The following is a 15,815-nucleotide window of genomic DNA, read 5'->3' on the forward strand; positions in this document are numbered from 1 at the left end:
CTGTCCTCTTTCAGATGCGATTGATGAATGACTTCCAAAAAGAAGTGACAACATTTTGGATTCGTCACCCAGAGAAGTTAGCAGTTGTTTTTATCTTACCTTCAATGATATGGCACAGACATGTCTCAGCAGAGTTGATTTTTCTTTTGCTTCTCTCCTTTCTCCTTGGTAGATATATGGAGGAAATTATCGAGAGTACTTTCTCTCTGCTGTCATTGCATGCTGAACATGGCTTAGTGTCACCGGGGAATGAAAAACCCCTGGAGCCCATTCACCTTCTAGCCTTACTCGATATCAAAGCTATTTGGTTTAAAAAGTGGATGGTAAGTAATGATGCTTACTAAGTTTATTTATGTGCATGTTTTTTCCTTCTGCAGTCATGATGGAGATACTTCTTAATAACTTCTGTTTTGTTTCCTGTTTTTTTTTTTTTCATGCACATTATTTCATTCCAGCATGGGTACTACAGCAGGACTGTGGTTTTCAGACTTTTGCACAGAAAATACAAGTCTCTGGTAAGTGATACAGTCAAGAAGGGTTCTCTTATCCACATTTTGAACCACATTTGAATCTTGCTTGTGAACCCCTAACTGCTAATAGGCTAGTGATAAAGGAAGTACATTTTAAAAATTTCATGGAAGCCAATTTTTCCCAGTATTCGTCTGTTGCCCTTTATCTCCCCACCCTGGGTATATGTACTTCATGTAATTTTTATATATATATATATATATATATATATATATATATATATATATATATATATATATATATATATATATATATATATATATATATATAACTTGGCAGCTGATGAGTGTGCAACGCACGAAACAGGCTTGTACTGCTATGAATTAAAGTTTTTTTCCTACATCTATCTTAATATTCCACTCCTCATTTGTTGAGCACTTTCATCAACACCATTGACGGTTTCCGAAAAAGGAAAAAAAAAACGCTATAAATATACATATGCGACACGGTGGCGCAATGGTTAGCGCGGTCCTGGGTTCGAGCCCTGGGGTAGTTCAACCTTGGGGGTTGTCCTCTGTGTGGAGTTTGCATATTCTCCCTGTGTCTGCGAGGGTTTCCTCTGGGTACTCTGGTTTCCTCCCACAGTCCAAAGACACGTAGGTCGTACTGAATTGTCCCTAGGTGTGAATCTGTGTGTATGTATTTGTGTTGTCTTGGCCCTGTGATGGTCTGGCGGTCTGTCCAGGGCGTCTCCCCGCCTGCTGCCTAATGACTGCTAGGATAGGCTCCAGCAGCCCCCGTGACCCTGAGTAAGGATAAGCAGTATATATATATATATGTGTGTGTGTGTGTATATATATATATATATATATATATATATATATATATATATATATATATATATATATATATTATAAAACGTTGTTAAAAGAAACACTTAATGGTAGGGATAGTGCTCAGCAAATAAGGAGCAAAATAATCCAGTTAGTCAGGTAAATTCTCTATGAGACAGTACAAGCCTGTTTCGTGCTATAAGCAATCATGATTCCTTATAGCATGAAACAGGCTTGTACTGTCTCATCAAATCAAATCAATTTTATTTGTATAGCCCAGTATCACAAATTACAAATTTGCCTCAGTGGGCTTAACAACAACACAACAGCCTTAGACCCTCTTATCAGATAAGGAACAACTCCCTAAAAAAAAACCTTTAACAGGGAGAAAAAATAGGAAGAAACCTCAGGGAGAGCAACAGAGCAGGGATCTCTCTCCCAAGACGGACAACGTGCAATGGATGTTGTGTTTACGCAATTTACACAATACAACATTGAAAGAGGATAGAAAATCCTCTTTCAATGTTGTATAGAAAATGTACTTGACTAACTGGATTATATATATATAATCCTCTTTCAATGTTATCTCATAGAAAATTTACTTGACTGACTGGATTTTATATATATATATATATATATATATATATATATATATACAGGGTCTGGAATTAACTTTTTGGCTTACCGGCCAAGGGGACTGGTAGATGAAAAAATTTACCGGCCAAAATAATAAGTAGCCTTTTTTGTGCCATACACACGTTTTCAGTATATATCAATGAGAGAATAAGGTATTGTGTTGAATAAAAGCTTTTAAAAATGTGACAAGAGCAGATCTGAAGCATAAATATTTTTATGTAAAATTAGTCAATGGTTAAACGATAAAATGTTCCAAACATGATTTCAAGTTTTATTTGCAGTATTATTATAACTACTCGAGTGCTCCACGTGCCCATTCCTAGTCCCAGACTACTTCTCACTCTACAGCAGCCACTCTCTTTGCACCGTCCATGAAGTCTGGCCTCCTGCTCCTGACAAGAGTCTTGGTGCCACAGATCAACAGCACTGGTTGGGTCATACTCCCTGATCTCGGGAGATGACAGCTGCACCATCAGTAGATCTGAGAGTGTGTCTAAGTTGAGGTTGGACCGCCAATAAGTTTTAACCTGTTTCATGGTGTTGTAGCTAGCACACAGCTAACGTTAGTGCAAACTAGGTGTCACATACTAGTGCTAGCTGGCTAACGTTAGCTACAGCCAGCACTTTGTTTACGCTGTATATTTTGAGATGACAACTAAATTCACTTACTCGCACATCCATTCAAAGTCAGAGAGTGGTCTCGCCTTCTTGCCAATGGCATGCACAGTCCTAAACATGTTCTGCATTTTCATGCTGGTCTGCTCAGACATGGCTATTAGCGCCTTTACGGAGGATGTTGCGAGGACAGGCTCCAATTGAGCCTGAGAGGCATTCATACAGGTAATGTGACATCTGGAGGTCTCATGTTCCTTGATGCTTTCTACCTTCATTATCTTGTTACCGGTGACAAATGAATTGCTACGGTTTTTGGCATACTAGGGACAGACGGAGCAACTCTTTATCACGGTCTGTGCATTATACTCCAGCCAGCCTATCGCAACTCCTTTATCATCATCCCTTCACTTTTCACTAACTTTCTTTTTTTGGTTTGGTGGTGATGGTGGCTTCTTTCTCCTCTTTGGGGCATGGTTGTCTTTTTGATGGTGGTTTTGTGCCTTCTAAATATCGCCACATAACTGGTGTTGCTCGCTACTACTACTACTACTATTTTCGGCTGCTGCAGTTAGGGGTCGCCACAGCCAGAGCCCTAGAAAGAGAGACTTGCGTCAATGAGGGGTGAGAACGCGAGAGGGTCACATGGTTAATGTAGCCGCCGAATATTTCCAAACGAAGCTTGGCGGGTCATTTAAATGAACCGCTTAGCCGCAATTTCGGGTAACTACTAACCAATATTTTCAGATTTTTACATTTATATATAGATATAGATATATTTCAACGTGACACATATTCTATGCACACTGTTTGGAACTATCAGGGGCTCCCATGATCCGCCATTGCGGTTGGCCTATTGACGTCTACGAAGTTGACGTAACTCTCTCTTTCTAGGGCTCTGGCCACAGCGGATCATCCATTTCCATTTCTTCCTATCTTCTGTATCTTCCTCTGTCACACCAGCCATCTGCATGTCTTCCCTCACCACATCCATAAACTTCCTCTTTGGTCTTCCTCTTTTCCTCTTCCCTGGCAGCTCCATATTCAACATCCTTCCCCCAATATACCCAGCATCTCTCCTCCACACATGTCCAAACCATCTCAATCTTGCCTCTCTTGCTTTGTCTCCAAACCGTCCAACTTGAGCGGTCCCTCTAATATAATCATTCCTAATCCTGTCCTTCTTCGTCACTCCCAGTGAAAATCTTAGCATCTTCAACTCTGCCACCTCCAGCTCCACCTCCTGTCTTTTCGTCAGTGCCACTGTCTCCAAACCATATAACATAGCTGGTCTCACAACCATCTTGTAAACCTTCCCTTTAAACTCAAATGCCTTCGTCACCTCCACTCCTTGCATCCTGACCATTCCACTGTCCTCCCTCTCACTCACACATAGGTATTCCATCTTGCTCCTACTGACTTTCATTCCTCTTCTCTCCAGTGCATACCTCCACCTCTGTCCTCAACCTGCACCCTCCTCTTGCTACAGATCACAATGTCATCTGCGAACATCGTCCATGGAGACTCCTGCCTGATCTTGTCTGTCAACCTGTCCATCACCATTGCAAACAAGAAAGCACTCAGAGCTGATCCTTGATGTAATCCCACTTCTACCTTGAACCCATCTGTCATTCCAACCGCACACCTCACCATTGTCAAACTTCCCTCATACATATCCTGCACCACTCCTACATACTTCTCTGCAACTCCCTATTGAGATAGAGAAACTATTGAATAATAGAGAAACTATTGAACAATAGATAAACTATTGAAACTGGTGTTGCTCGCTAATGTTAGTTAAAAGAATTGAGTAGGCTAGTACCGAGTTTGATGGATGCTGCTGTCGTCGTTCCTCTCGAGTGTGTGTGTAATGTTACCCGCCAGTAGCGTCTAGCAACATTCTAACGCAGTTTGATTGGTTAATTTCTGTTATTGTTGTTGCTTTGTTATTGTTCTAATGTATTTGGTTAATTTCTGTTATTGTTGCTATGTTATTGTTCTAATACACTTTGGTTGGTTAATTTCTGTTATTGCTGTTATGTTATTGCTGTTGCTAAGGAAAGAGACAGGGAGAGAGAGAGAGAGAGAGAGAGTGAGAGAGATGGGGGGGGGATTAAGTGGTTGGATTTCACTTTTTTTGTTACTTGCCATGTGGCGGGTAGGCTTCTGAGATTTACTCGCCAGTCAGAAAATCTACTCACATTTGGCGGGTGGCAGCGTTAATTTCGGTCCCTGTATATATACACACACACACACACACACACACACACACATACACACACATACATACATGAGTGCGCGACGCACGAAACAGGCTTGTACTGCTATGTATATATATATATACAGTGCATCCGGAAAGTATTCACACCCCTTCACTTTCCCCACATTTTGTTATGTTACAGCCTTATTCCAAAATGGATTAAATTCCTTTTTTTCTCATCAATCTACACACAATACCCCATAATGACAAAGCAAAAAAGGTTTTGTAGGAATTTTTGCAAATTTATTAAAAATAAAAAACTGAAATATTGCACGTACAGAGTATTCACACCCTTTTCTCAGTATTTGTTTGAGGCACCCTTGGCAACGATTACAGCCTCAAATCTTCTTGGGTATGAAGCTACAAGCTTGGCACACCCATATTTGGGGTATTTCTCCCATTCTTCTCTGCAGATCCTCTCGAGCTCTGTAAGGTTAGATGGGGATTGTCGCTGCACAGCTATTTTTAGGTCTTTCCAGAGATGTTCAATGGGGTTCAAGTCTGAGCTCTGGCTGGGCCACTCAAGGACATTCACAGACTTGTCCCGAAGCCACTCCTTCGTTGTCTTGGCTGTGTGCTTAGGGTCGTTGTCGTGTTGAAAGGTAAACCTTCGCCCCAGTCTGAGGTCCTGAGTGCTCTGGAGCAAGTTTTCATCAAGGATCTCTCTATACTTTGCTCCATTCATCTTTCCCTCGATCCTGACTAGTCTCCCAGTTCCTGCCGCTGAAAAACATCCCTGTGGGGATGGGTTTTTTAGTATGCTATTTTAAATATGGGTTTTTTTAAATGTATTTTTTTCTTTTTAACTACCTGTCCTCCCAACTGTGCCCCAACACCACCCCAATATATAATTCACATAAGTTACCTTGTTATATTTTTAATATTTTCAATGTACACCATTTCAACAGTGCCCTGGCCCCTAAATGCTTTTCAAAACAAACCCCAGTCCCATTGGTTGTAATGTTTTCTACCCCTCCATTGGTTGCCGTGCATCATAAGTACCTACCCCATTGGCTGTTATAATTTGAATGTTTCCCCATCTGATTGGTCACTGTCCAACCAAAATTAGGGGCGTGACGCTGGGCAACGTAACTGTATGAATCTTTGTCAAAAAAACGTTAGCAGCTGATGAGTGCAAGATGCACGAAACAGGCCTGTACTGCTATGCATTAAAATCTTTTTTCCTGTATCCATGTTGATATATATATGGCGGGTTTTTTTTTTTTTTTTTTTTAGAAAACCATGTTGATGATAAAAGTGCTCAAACAAATGAGGAGCGGAATATCAAGATAGATGTAGGAAAAAAAACTTTCAATACATACAGTTAAGGTCAAAATTATTAGCTCCCAAGGAACATCTCCCTAAAATTCTGCCCAATTTTTGCATCATTCATAAAACTTTACAGAGTAAAAAATTCATCAATGTCAAGGCCCCTATTTGGTACATTTTGGAATGTAAAATAAATCTTCAGGTTTGCTTTATACCAAATGTAGTGAAAATTGAGGTGGTCAAAATTATGATTTTTTTTTCTTTCAAAAAACACCTGAGCAATCAATCAGCTTTCAAACCACACCTGAGCAATCAATCAGCATTGAACTTTCCTTAAGGGACTCCAATGAACAGGGCTAGTGGCAGGTTACTAGTAACTTTCAGAGTGGATTTCGAAAAGGATGATCCACAATAGATGCTTTAGTTAGAGTAAGTAACGAGGTGGAAAAGACACTGAAGATGAAAGGGTTGATGACAATAATATATTTTGACATTGAAAAGGCATATGATTCTATGTAGAGGGAGGGGTTGCTTATCAAATTAAGTAAAATGGGTATTGGAGGGAGGATGTATAATTGGATTATGGACTTTTTAACATGCAGGAAACTTGAAGTCAAGGTTGGAGCAGATGTATCTAAGGATTATGAAATATAAAATGGTATTCCCCAGGGGAGTGCAATCAGCCCTCTATTGTTCAACGTAATGATTAATGATATATTTACAAATCTAGATGGATGCATCAAATCAGCGCTATATGCAGACGATCGGGCCATATGGATGAGGGGAAGGAATGTACCATGCGTTAAAGAATATAGGGAAAGCAATAGAGAAAGTGGAGAAGTGGTCATATGAGTGGGGGTTGAAATTATCAACAAGCAAGTCCTGTTACATGAAGTTTACAAATAAGTGCAAGATTGATGCTGGGAAGTTAACATTATCTGATCAGCCGTTGGAGAGGATGGCTGAATATAAGTACCTGGGCCTATGGCTAGATAGCAAATATACATGGAGAGTACATATTAAACACCTGGAAAGAAAATTAAAAAAAGTCATAAATTTATTATGAGCTATGGCTGGCTGCGACTGGGGGGCAGATAAACAGTCATTACTTGACATTTATAGGGCGGTTATGAGGTCAACTATAGATTATGGATGTATAGTATATGGAGCAGCAGCAAAGACGTCATTGCAAAAAAGTGGACAGACTACAGTATAGAGCACTACGAATGTGTATAGGAGCTATTAAGTCAACCCCCAGTAATGCAGTACGAATAGAAGCAGGAGAGACCACTGGAATTAAGAAGATAGAAACTTGCAATTGCATATTGGGTTAGATTAAAAGGAAATGGGGAAGAAAACCTTACAAAGAAGACATTACAGGATTGTTGGGAATATTCCAAGTTCCAGAGGTATGGGTTGGGGTGGGCAAGAGATGAAAGAGTGAGGACATATGGAATGGAGGCCTTAGAGTTCACCAGGTCCACCCCATTTAGCAGCGTACTCCCTTGGTTGTTCCCAGAAGTGAAGATAGACATGAGTATTCTGGAAAAGAAAAGAGAATGGATAATGAATGAAGTGGGAGTTAAAACAAGTGTGTACCTAAGTAATAGTTATCACAGTTATATCAAAATCTACACAGATGGTTCCAAGAGCAAACAGGAGTGTGTGGGAATTGGTGTGTATGTTCCTGATTTTAAAATATCTATTTCCAAAAGAATATCTGACCAGTTATCAGTATATACAGCAGAAACAGTGGCAGTCATTATTGGGTTACAGTGGGTTGAAGAGGTCAGACCTAATAGGGTGGTGATATGTACAGACTCAATAGCATTCTTGGAAAGTATACAGTTAACAAAAACTGCCAGAGAAGACTTAATCATTGAAATTGACCATCATTTGCTAAGACTACAGAGAGGTGGTATAGACGTACAGTTCTGTTGGGTACCAGCACATGAGAGACCGAAAGGGAATGAGTGTGCAGATAAACTAGCAAAAATGGCATTGCAAAAAGAAATAACAGCATCAGTTCCACTTGGAAAAGGGGAAGGAAAAGTAGTGATTAAGAGGAAAGGAATGGAGGTATGGCAGAAAAGGTGGGAGGAAGACCAGAAAGGGAGGGGGTATTACAAAATACAAAAATCTGTCATAGCAAAGAATTATAAAGAAAGGAACAGAAGGGAGGAGATCGTCGTAACAAGACTAAGATTGGCTCATACAGGATTAAATGGCACCTTGTTTATAATGGGGGAAAGGGACAGTGATAAGTGTGAGAACTGTGGAGTTAAAGAAAACGCTGAACATGTAATACTACATTGTAACATGTATGAAGTGGAAAGAGAAAGGTCACAGGATAAAGTCCGAGAGGTGGGACGGAAGTGGAATCTGATGGGGATACTGGGAACAGAAGGAGAGGGAGAGGGGATTAAAATCACCAGGAAGGCACTCTACTTTTTTAAGTGACACAAGGTTGATGGGTAGAATTTAATAGGGTAAAATGACATGATGGCAGCACGGTGGCACAGCGGTTAGTGCGGTCTCCTCACAGCAAGAAGGTCCTGGGTTCGAGCCCCGGGGTAGTCCAACCTTGGGGGTCGTCCAGTATGGAGTTTGCATATTCTCCCCGTGTCTGCGTGGGTTTCCTCCAGGGGCTCCGGTTTCCTCCCACAGTCAAAAGACATGTAGGTCAGGTGAATCGGCTATACTAAATTGTCCCCAGGTATGAATGTGTGTGTGTGTGTGTGTGTGTGTGTGTGTGTGTGTGTGTGTGTGTGTGTGTGTCGGCCCTGTGTGATAGTCTGGCGGCCTGTCCAGGGTGTCTCCCCACCTACCGCCCAATGACTGCTGGGAGAGGCTCCAGCGACACTGAGAGCAGAATAAGCGGTTCGGAAATGGATGGATGGAACATGACATGATATTACACGCTCTTGTACAGTAGGTGGCTGTATGCACCTTAACGTAGTTTGCGATCCACCAGTAAACCGAGAGAAGAAGAAGAAGAAGGGCTAGTGGCACTTGAACACTTGATTGAGAGGGACTACTCTTAAATTATTGGTAAGAAATCAGTCTGGAACTCAGAAAGAAGATAGTGGATGCTCATCTTACAGGGGAAGGCTATACTGCCATTTCCAAGCATTTCACAGTATCTAGAACAGCTGTATGTTGCATCATTGCAAAGCACAAGGAGACAAATTCTGCTAGAAACAAACCTGGGCATGGTTGAAAGTGCAAGATTTCAAAAACTTTGGAGAGGAAAATAGTCAGTGATTGTCAACAACAATCCCCGGATTTCTGCCAAGATGACCGTTGCTGAACTGGCCTCTTCTGGACTTGATGTTTCAAGGAAGACTGTTGTGAAGGCTTTTCATTGTGGTAGGCTTTGTGGTCATCGTCCAAGAAAATCTCCATTGCTCACAGAGGCACATCAAAGCCAGACTGCAGTTTGCCCGTGAACATTTGAAACATGGGCATGAGTTTTGGAAGTCTGTCCTTTGGTCTGATGAGACTAAACTTGAGATGTTTGGGCACATGGATGTTGCTTTTGTTTGGCGAAGGAAGAGAGAGGCCTTCAACCCTAAAAACACAGTTGCCACAGTTAAACATGGTGGTGGGAGCATAATGCTGTTGGGCTGTTTTGCTGCTTCAGGCACAGGGAACCTTGTTTTGGTTCATGGGATCATGAAGAAAGAAGATTATGTTGACATTTTGAAGGATAATGTAAAGAAATCTGCTGCCAGTCTAGCTTTATGTCGCTGCTGGGTCTTCCAGCAAGACAATGACCTGAAGCATACATCCAAGTTGGTCCAAAACTTTTTGAAGGACACCAAAATCAAGGTCCTGGAGTGGCCCTCTCAGAGCCCAGATCGCAATCCTATTGAGAATCTGTGGCGGGAGTTCAAGGTTAATGTCCATGCTCGAAAACCACGCAATTTGGATGAACTAGAACAATTTGCCATGGAAGAATGGGCTAAGATTCCTCAAGAGACATATGCCAACCTAGTTAGGAACTACCATAAGAGGTTGTTGTCAGTTGTGAGTCAGAAAGGTTACACTTTTGACTATTAATTGTCAGAGGGCTAATAATTTTGGCCTTGTCATTTCTGTTTTTTCTTGTTTCAATTCAGCACATCAGTAAAATATCTTAATCAAGCTTAGTGGAGATTTTGTCTTTGTTCTTTTGGAAGCAGTTAAACTATAAACAGTTTTGGTTATGGTCATTTCCATGGAAAAGTTAAGGGTTTTGTTTGATTTCATAAAGGAGGCTAATTTGACCTTAACTGTAGCAGTACAAGCTTGTTTCGTGTGTCGCGCACTTGTTGGCAGTTGATGAGTGTGCAATGCATGAAACAAGATTGTACTGCTATGTATTAAAAAAATGTTTCCCTACATATATATATCTATATATAATTAAATCGCTTAATCTAATTCTTGCTTTAGACTGCAGCGGCCCTACAGAGGTGCATTCAGTACAGCAAGTCTCATGAAGGTGTCGTAGCTGAGACAAATGATGTGACCCACCCAATGGAGCAACTAAACACCTGTAAGTAAACGTCTATCTGATTGCTTTCAGAGTTTAATTTAGTCTGAGAGTTATGAGGTACCGGGGCAGTTGCTACAAGCCATCTGGTCCTTGTATAACCAAAGTGAGAGCTGTGTCCGCATTCTTGGCACAAAGTCAAACACGTTTTCGGAGGGTGTCAGACACCGCCAAGGTTGTCCCTTATCTCCGATTCTGTTTGTGATATTCATGGACAGGATCTCAAGGTGCAGCCAAGGTGAGGAGTGTGTCCGTTTTGGGAACCTCACAATTGCATCTCTGCTCTTCACAGATGATGTGGTTTTGTTGGCTTCATCAGAACGCGACCTCCAGCGTGCACTGGGGCGGTTTGCAGCTGAGTGTGAAATGGCTGGGATGAGAGTCAGCACCTCCAAGTCTGAGGCCATGGTTCTCTACCGGAAAATGGTGGATTGCTCCCTCCGGGTTGGGGATGAGTTGTTGCCTTAAATGACGGAGTTCAAGTATCTCGGGGTCTTGTTCACGAGTGAGAGTAGGATGGAGCGGGAGGTTGACAGGCGGATTGGTGCAACATCAGCAGTAATGCGGACGTTGTACTGGACCATTGTGGCGAAGAAGGAGCTGAGCTGGGAGGCAGAGCTCTCAATTTACCAGTCAGTCTTCGTTCCAATCCTCACCTATGGTCATGAGCTTTGGGTAGTGACCGAAAGGGTGAGATCACGGATACAAGCGGTTGAAATGAGTTTCCTCAGTAGGGTGTCTGGGCTCAGCCTTAGAGATAGGGTGAGGAGCTCGGACATCTGGAGGGAGCTTGGAGTAGAGCCGCTGCTCTTTTGCATCGAAAGGAGCCAGTTGAGATGGTTCGGGCATCTGATTAGGATGCCTCCTGGGCGCCTTCCTTTGGAGGTTTACCGGCCACGGCCAACTGGGAGGAGACCCCGGGGTAGACCCAGAACGCACTGGAGGGACTACATGTCCAATCTGGCCTGGGAACGCCTTGGGATCCCCCAGGAGCAGCTGGAGGGCGTTGCTTGGGGAGAGGGACGTTTGGAGTGACCTACTTAGCTTGCTGCCACCACGACCCGACCCCGGAGAAGAGGCTAAAGATGAGATGAGAGATGATGAGTTATGAAAATCTTCAGTACAGCAGTCTCTCTCTTACTCCAGCGCATACAGATTACATATACACTTGCAATAGTGATGATTGTAATGTGTTGTGAAAGAAAACCTTCATATATTTCTCGGGCTGAAGTACTCCGAAGGTGTACTTTTGTTTTTTTCTTAAATGTCTGTGATTTTCTCTTTCCCTTTGTGGTTTCACTGTCTTTTCATTCTTCATGTGGGGAATGTCCATTAAGAGCAGAGAAAAACAGAAAGAAAGGTAATAGAGGGAATGAAAATGTAAAAAGTGGAGCGTCAGGATGGAGAACAAGACAAACAAAGTGAGATGAAAGAAAAGAGGACGTGACGTTCAGAAGTTGAGGATGGAGGGGTGGGTGTGGGCAGGATAGTTTAAGGGGGAGGGGTTAGATGATTAAAGTAGAGGGAAAAATGACAAAACAGTTAGATGAAGAATCAGATATGTTTTTTCTGTTAGCTTGAAAATCACAGTTTGTTTCCATTACACTGGCCTGCTTGGTTCTGGGAATCAGCTGTGAAAGGTTCCACCCTGGTTTGATATCTGGTTCCTGCGCAATTACAATAAGACCGGAGAACGATATCTCAGGCATTGGAAACCCATCAAAGACCAATTGGGGTTTATTGTGAAGTCTGCCCTGTGCAGCCTGACGTTGTGCAGCAATGGGTGGAGGTGATGGGCTAAAAGAAGAATGAGGAGAGAGCAGAATGGGGTTGTTGGTAACAGCAGAGAAGAGGGGACAGAAAAAGACAGTGGGGAGAAAAACGAGGCGAGGTGAAGGAGGATGCTAGTCGTGGGTACGTGGTATTATCTCCTGCAAGCCAGCTGGCTCCTGGAGGTACACAGAACAATGTCTCGACCTTTGCCTTGGCTGAACAGAGATATGCCAACTCCCCATCACTGATATGTGCCTGAGAAAGGAACAAGGACTGTCTTTGTTATTCTCAACAAGCTCCATTTCAGTCAGGCTTTGTAATGTAAGACTTGTTTTGTGCAATTAATAAAAGCCTAAGGCATCTTCTTTCAGCTTTCATTTAGGAACAGGAGCGTCCTCTTTTCTCGTACTCTGTTCATTTCACATTTCCTCATAGGGCTGGAAGGGAATCATTTCAAAGTTGCGATATGAAGCCATGATGATTTTGATATTGGGGGCATTTCCCCTAAATTGCAATGTTGACACATAATGAACAGAATATGTGAAGAGGGTTGATGTAATGATTTCTGAATCTCTGAATGTTTGAGTTTGAATTGTTCCAATTTACCCAGGGAAGCATACCCATGTTTTAAGCTTTTGTAACACATGTGGCTTAAAATAATGTATGTTATTGTAAGTTTTCTTTGGATTATTGCAGTTTTCAGATTTTACTGTAGGTAAGAAGTGATGGAGCCTTAAAAAAAAGCATATCTAATCACATTATATATCATAATAGGATATTTGAAAAATCGTGATATGTATCAACAGTGGTTAGCGCGGTCGCCTCACAGCAAGAAGGTCCTGGGTTCGAGCCCCGGGGTAGTCCAACCTTGGGGGTCATCCCGGGTTATCCTCTGTGTGGAGTTTGCATGTTCTCCCCGTGTCTGTGCGGATTTGCTCCAGGGGCTCCGGTTTCCTCCCACAGTCCAAAGACTTGTAGGTCAGGTGAATCGGCCGCACTAAATTGTCCCTAGTATGAATATATATATATGTGTGTGTGTGTGTGTGTGTGTGTGTGTGTGTGTGTGTGTGTGTGTGTGTGTGTGTGTGTGGGCGTGTGCGCGCACACTGTGCTGTGCTGGGCTGTGATGGGCTGGCAGCCTGTCCAGGGTGTCTCCCCGCCTGCTGCCCAGTGACTGCTGGAATAGGCTCCAGTGACCCTGAGAGCTGCATAAGCGGTTCAGGTAATGGATGGATGGATGCTGATTTGTATCAAATACGCACTCAAATATCATTGTAATGTTGAATGGGGAGGTACCTGTCGATTCCCTGTCCAATATCCTCACACTAACCCCTCACTTTAAATCGGCTGTCAACAGATGATGAGCACTTACATGTTTACACTTTCACAGACTGGAAATGTTGGAAGGTTTTCTGCATTGTAACATGGGCACAAAGGAAGGTGAGGGATGATAGTACTGTTGTGAACTGTAATGTTTTTGGTTGTCTTCGTGCACGTTGCAGGCTCAGTCCAGAGGAGTACTTACACAGGGAAGGAGATGGAGTATGCCGTCTTTGTCCACTCAATGTGTGTTCTTGGGAAACTGCTCCTTTACAGCAGTGGAAGAAATCTCTTCCCTATCAAAGTCCTGAACAGCAAAGGTATGATGCTGAAAGACATTGCTTCATATAGATGTTTTAAACATCTGCACATTTTTTGCCAAGTGTGTGAATATAAAATGGTGCAGCTCTAAAAAGAATGATGTATATAGTTGAAGGGATCTAGATTTTAAACCCTCTAATTGTTTTTCTTTATTATATCATTGTTTGTCAATAGTGAATACAGTGTAAAAATTATAGCAAAATGTCCTTCATGAATGAGTCCCACTTGTTCACTTCCTCTTTAGTATAATTACGCCAGATAATCTCAGGTTGTGATCACTCGTAAACTCCAGAAATGTTTCATCACTCATCCAAGTGACCTCTTAAATCTCAATTTACTGCAGGTATCCCCATCCATATAAACGGCACAGTGACATGACTGAAAACCACGATCAGTTTCATGTACACTTAGTTAATGGTCATGGCAATTTGCATAGGAAACCGATCATTGTTTTCTGTCGGTAGGCCACTGTGCTGTTTATAAGGGTTGGGATACCTGTAGTCAGTTGAGCCTGAAGAGGTCACTTGGATGAGTGATGAAACATTTCCCCCGATGAACGTTATCCAGACGAACTGATTCAACTTGCTGTGATTTCCTTACCTTGTACTACACACTCCCACTCCCTCCACACCTGTTCAGTGGTATGTCACCCTCCACCCTTGCTTAGTGACTCATTAGTGACTCAAGTTAAGTAGTGGCGTAATTGTTATTGCTATAGATTAATATGCCTACCATCCGTCCTAACCATTAAATAACCCATAATTCACTTCCTCTGTCAGCCAACTTGTCATCTTTCAGTCAGAGTTAGTGTAAGATCAGTCCGTTTACTCGGATGTGAATAGTTTATTGTGCTCATAATCCTCATACTTTGGGGTGTCAACCTGTTGATGAACAGCACAATAGGTCCTATCCAGCTGTTGCTCACCTTTAAAATAATCTGATCAGTTGCTCACCTACATGTGTAATGAAATATGGCAGCATGTGGACATATTGCATATTACAGTTGTTGAGGCGCTATTGTGATGAGTATTTGAAGAAGCTTGTCTGCGATTTAAGCCTAGATTTCTGTGTAATGACAGTGGAAACAGCTTTGTCAAAATCATAACAATCATCACTGAAAAATAGGCTAAGAGTTTTGTTGGGAGTGACAAAGAAGAACAAGATTAGGAGCAAGTATATTAGAGGGACGGCTCAGGTTGGATGGTTTGGAGACAAAACAAGAGAGGCAAGATTGAGATGGTTTGGACGTGTGTGGAGGAGAGATGCTGGGTATACTGGGAGAAGGATGCTGAATATGGAGCTGCCAGGGAAGAGGAAAAGAGGAAGGACAAAGAGGAGGTTTATGGATGTGATGAGGGAGGACAGCAGGTGGCTGGTGTGACAGAGGAAGATGCAGAGGACAGGAAGAGATGGAGATGGATGATCCGCTGTGGCGATCCCTAACGGGAGCAGCACAAAGTAGTAGTAGTAGATCACATAAAAATAATTACTGTTTAAAATAATTCCAATTAACCCGGTGGTACTTACAGGCCCTTAAACATTTCAGAATATGTACAAGTGGATACAAAAAATCTCATTTTTGGAAAAATACTGTCAGCTCTTGACATTAAAATAAAACTGGTTTAGAACCTTTAGAGGGGCGGCATGATGGCACAGTGGTTAGCGCAGTCGCCTCACAGCGAGAAGATCCCGGGTTCGAGCCCCGTGCTAGTCCAACCTGAGGGGTCGTCCTGGATTGTCTTCTGTGTGGAGTTTGCATGTTCTTCCCATGTCTGTGTGGGTTTCCTCC

General features: G+C 42.3%; 1 protein-coding gene across 1 annotated transcript in view; it reads left to right on the forward strand.

The window, feature by feature from the left end:
- The window catches only part of tbc1d32 (TBC1 domain family, member 32), a 121,520-nt gene that overhangs the window by 9,972 nt on the left and 95,733 nt on the right, over positions 1 to 15,815 (forward strand). Inside the window, exons 9-13 of the mRNA XM_056294202.1 lie at positions 15 to 76; positions 173 to 323; positions 456 to 515; positions 10,513 to 10,615; positions 13,888 to 14,025. Coding sequence (XP_056150177.1) covers positions 15 to 76; positions 173 to 323; positions 456 to 515; positions 10,513 to 10,615; positions 13,888 to 14,025 — 514 coding nt within the window. The remainder of the gene's footprint in view (positions 1 to 14; positions 77 to 172; positions 324 to 455; positions 516 to 10,512; positions 10,616 to 13,887; positions 14,026 to 15,815) is intronic.

This window comes from Lampris incognitus, chromosome 15 (assembly GCF_029633865.1).
Source record: "Lampris incognitus isolate fLamInc1 chromosome 15, fLamInc1.hap2, whole genome shotgun sequence".
NCBI lineage: Eukaryota > Metazoa > Chordata > Actinopteri > Lampriformes > Lampridae > Lampris > Lampris incognitus.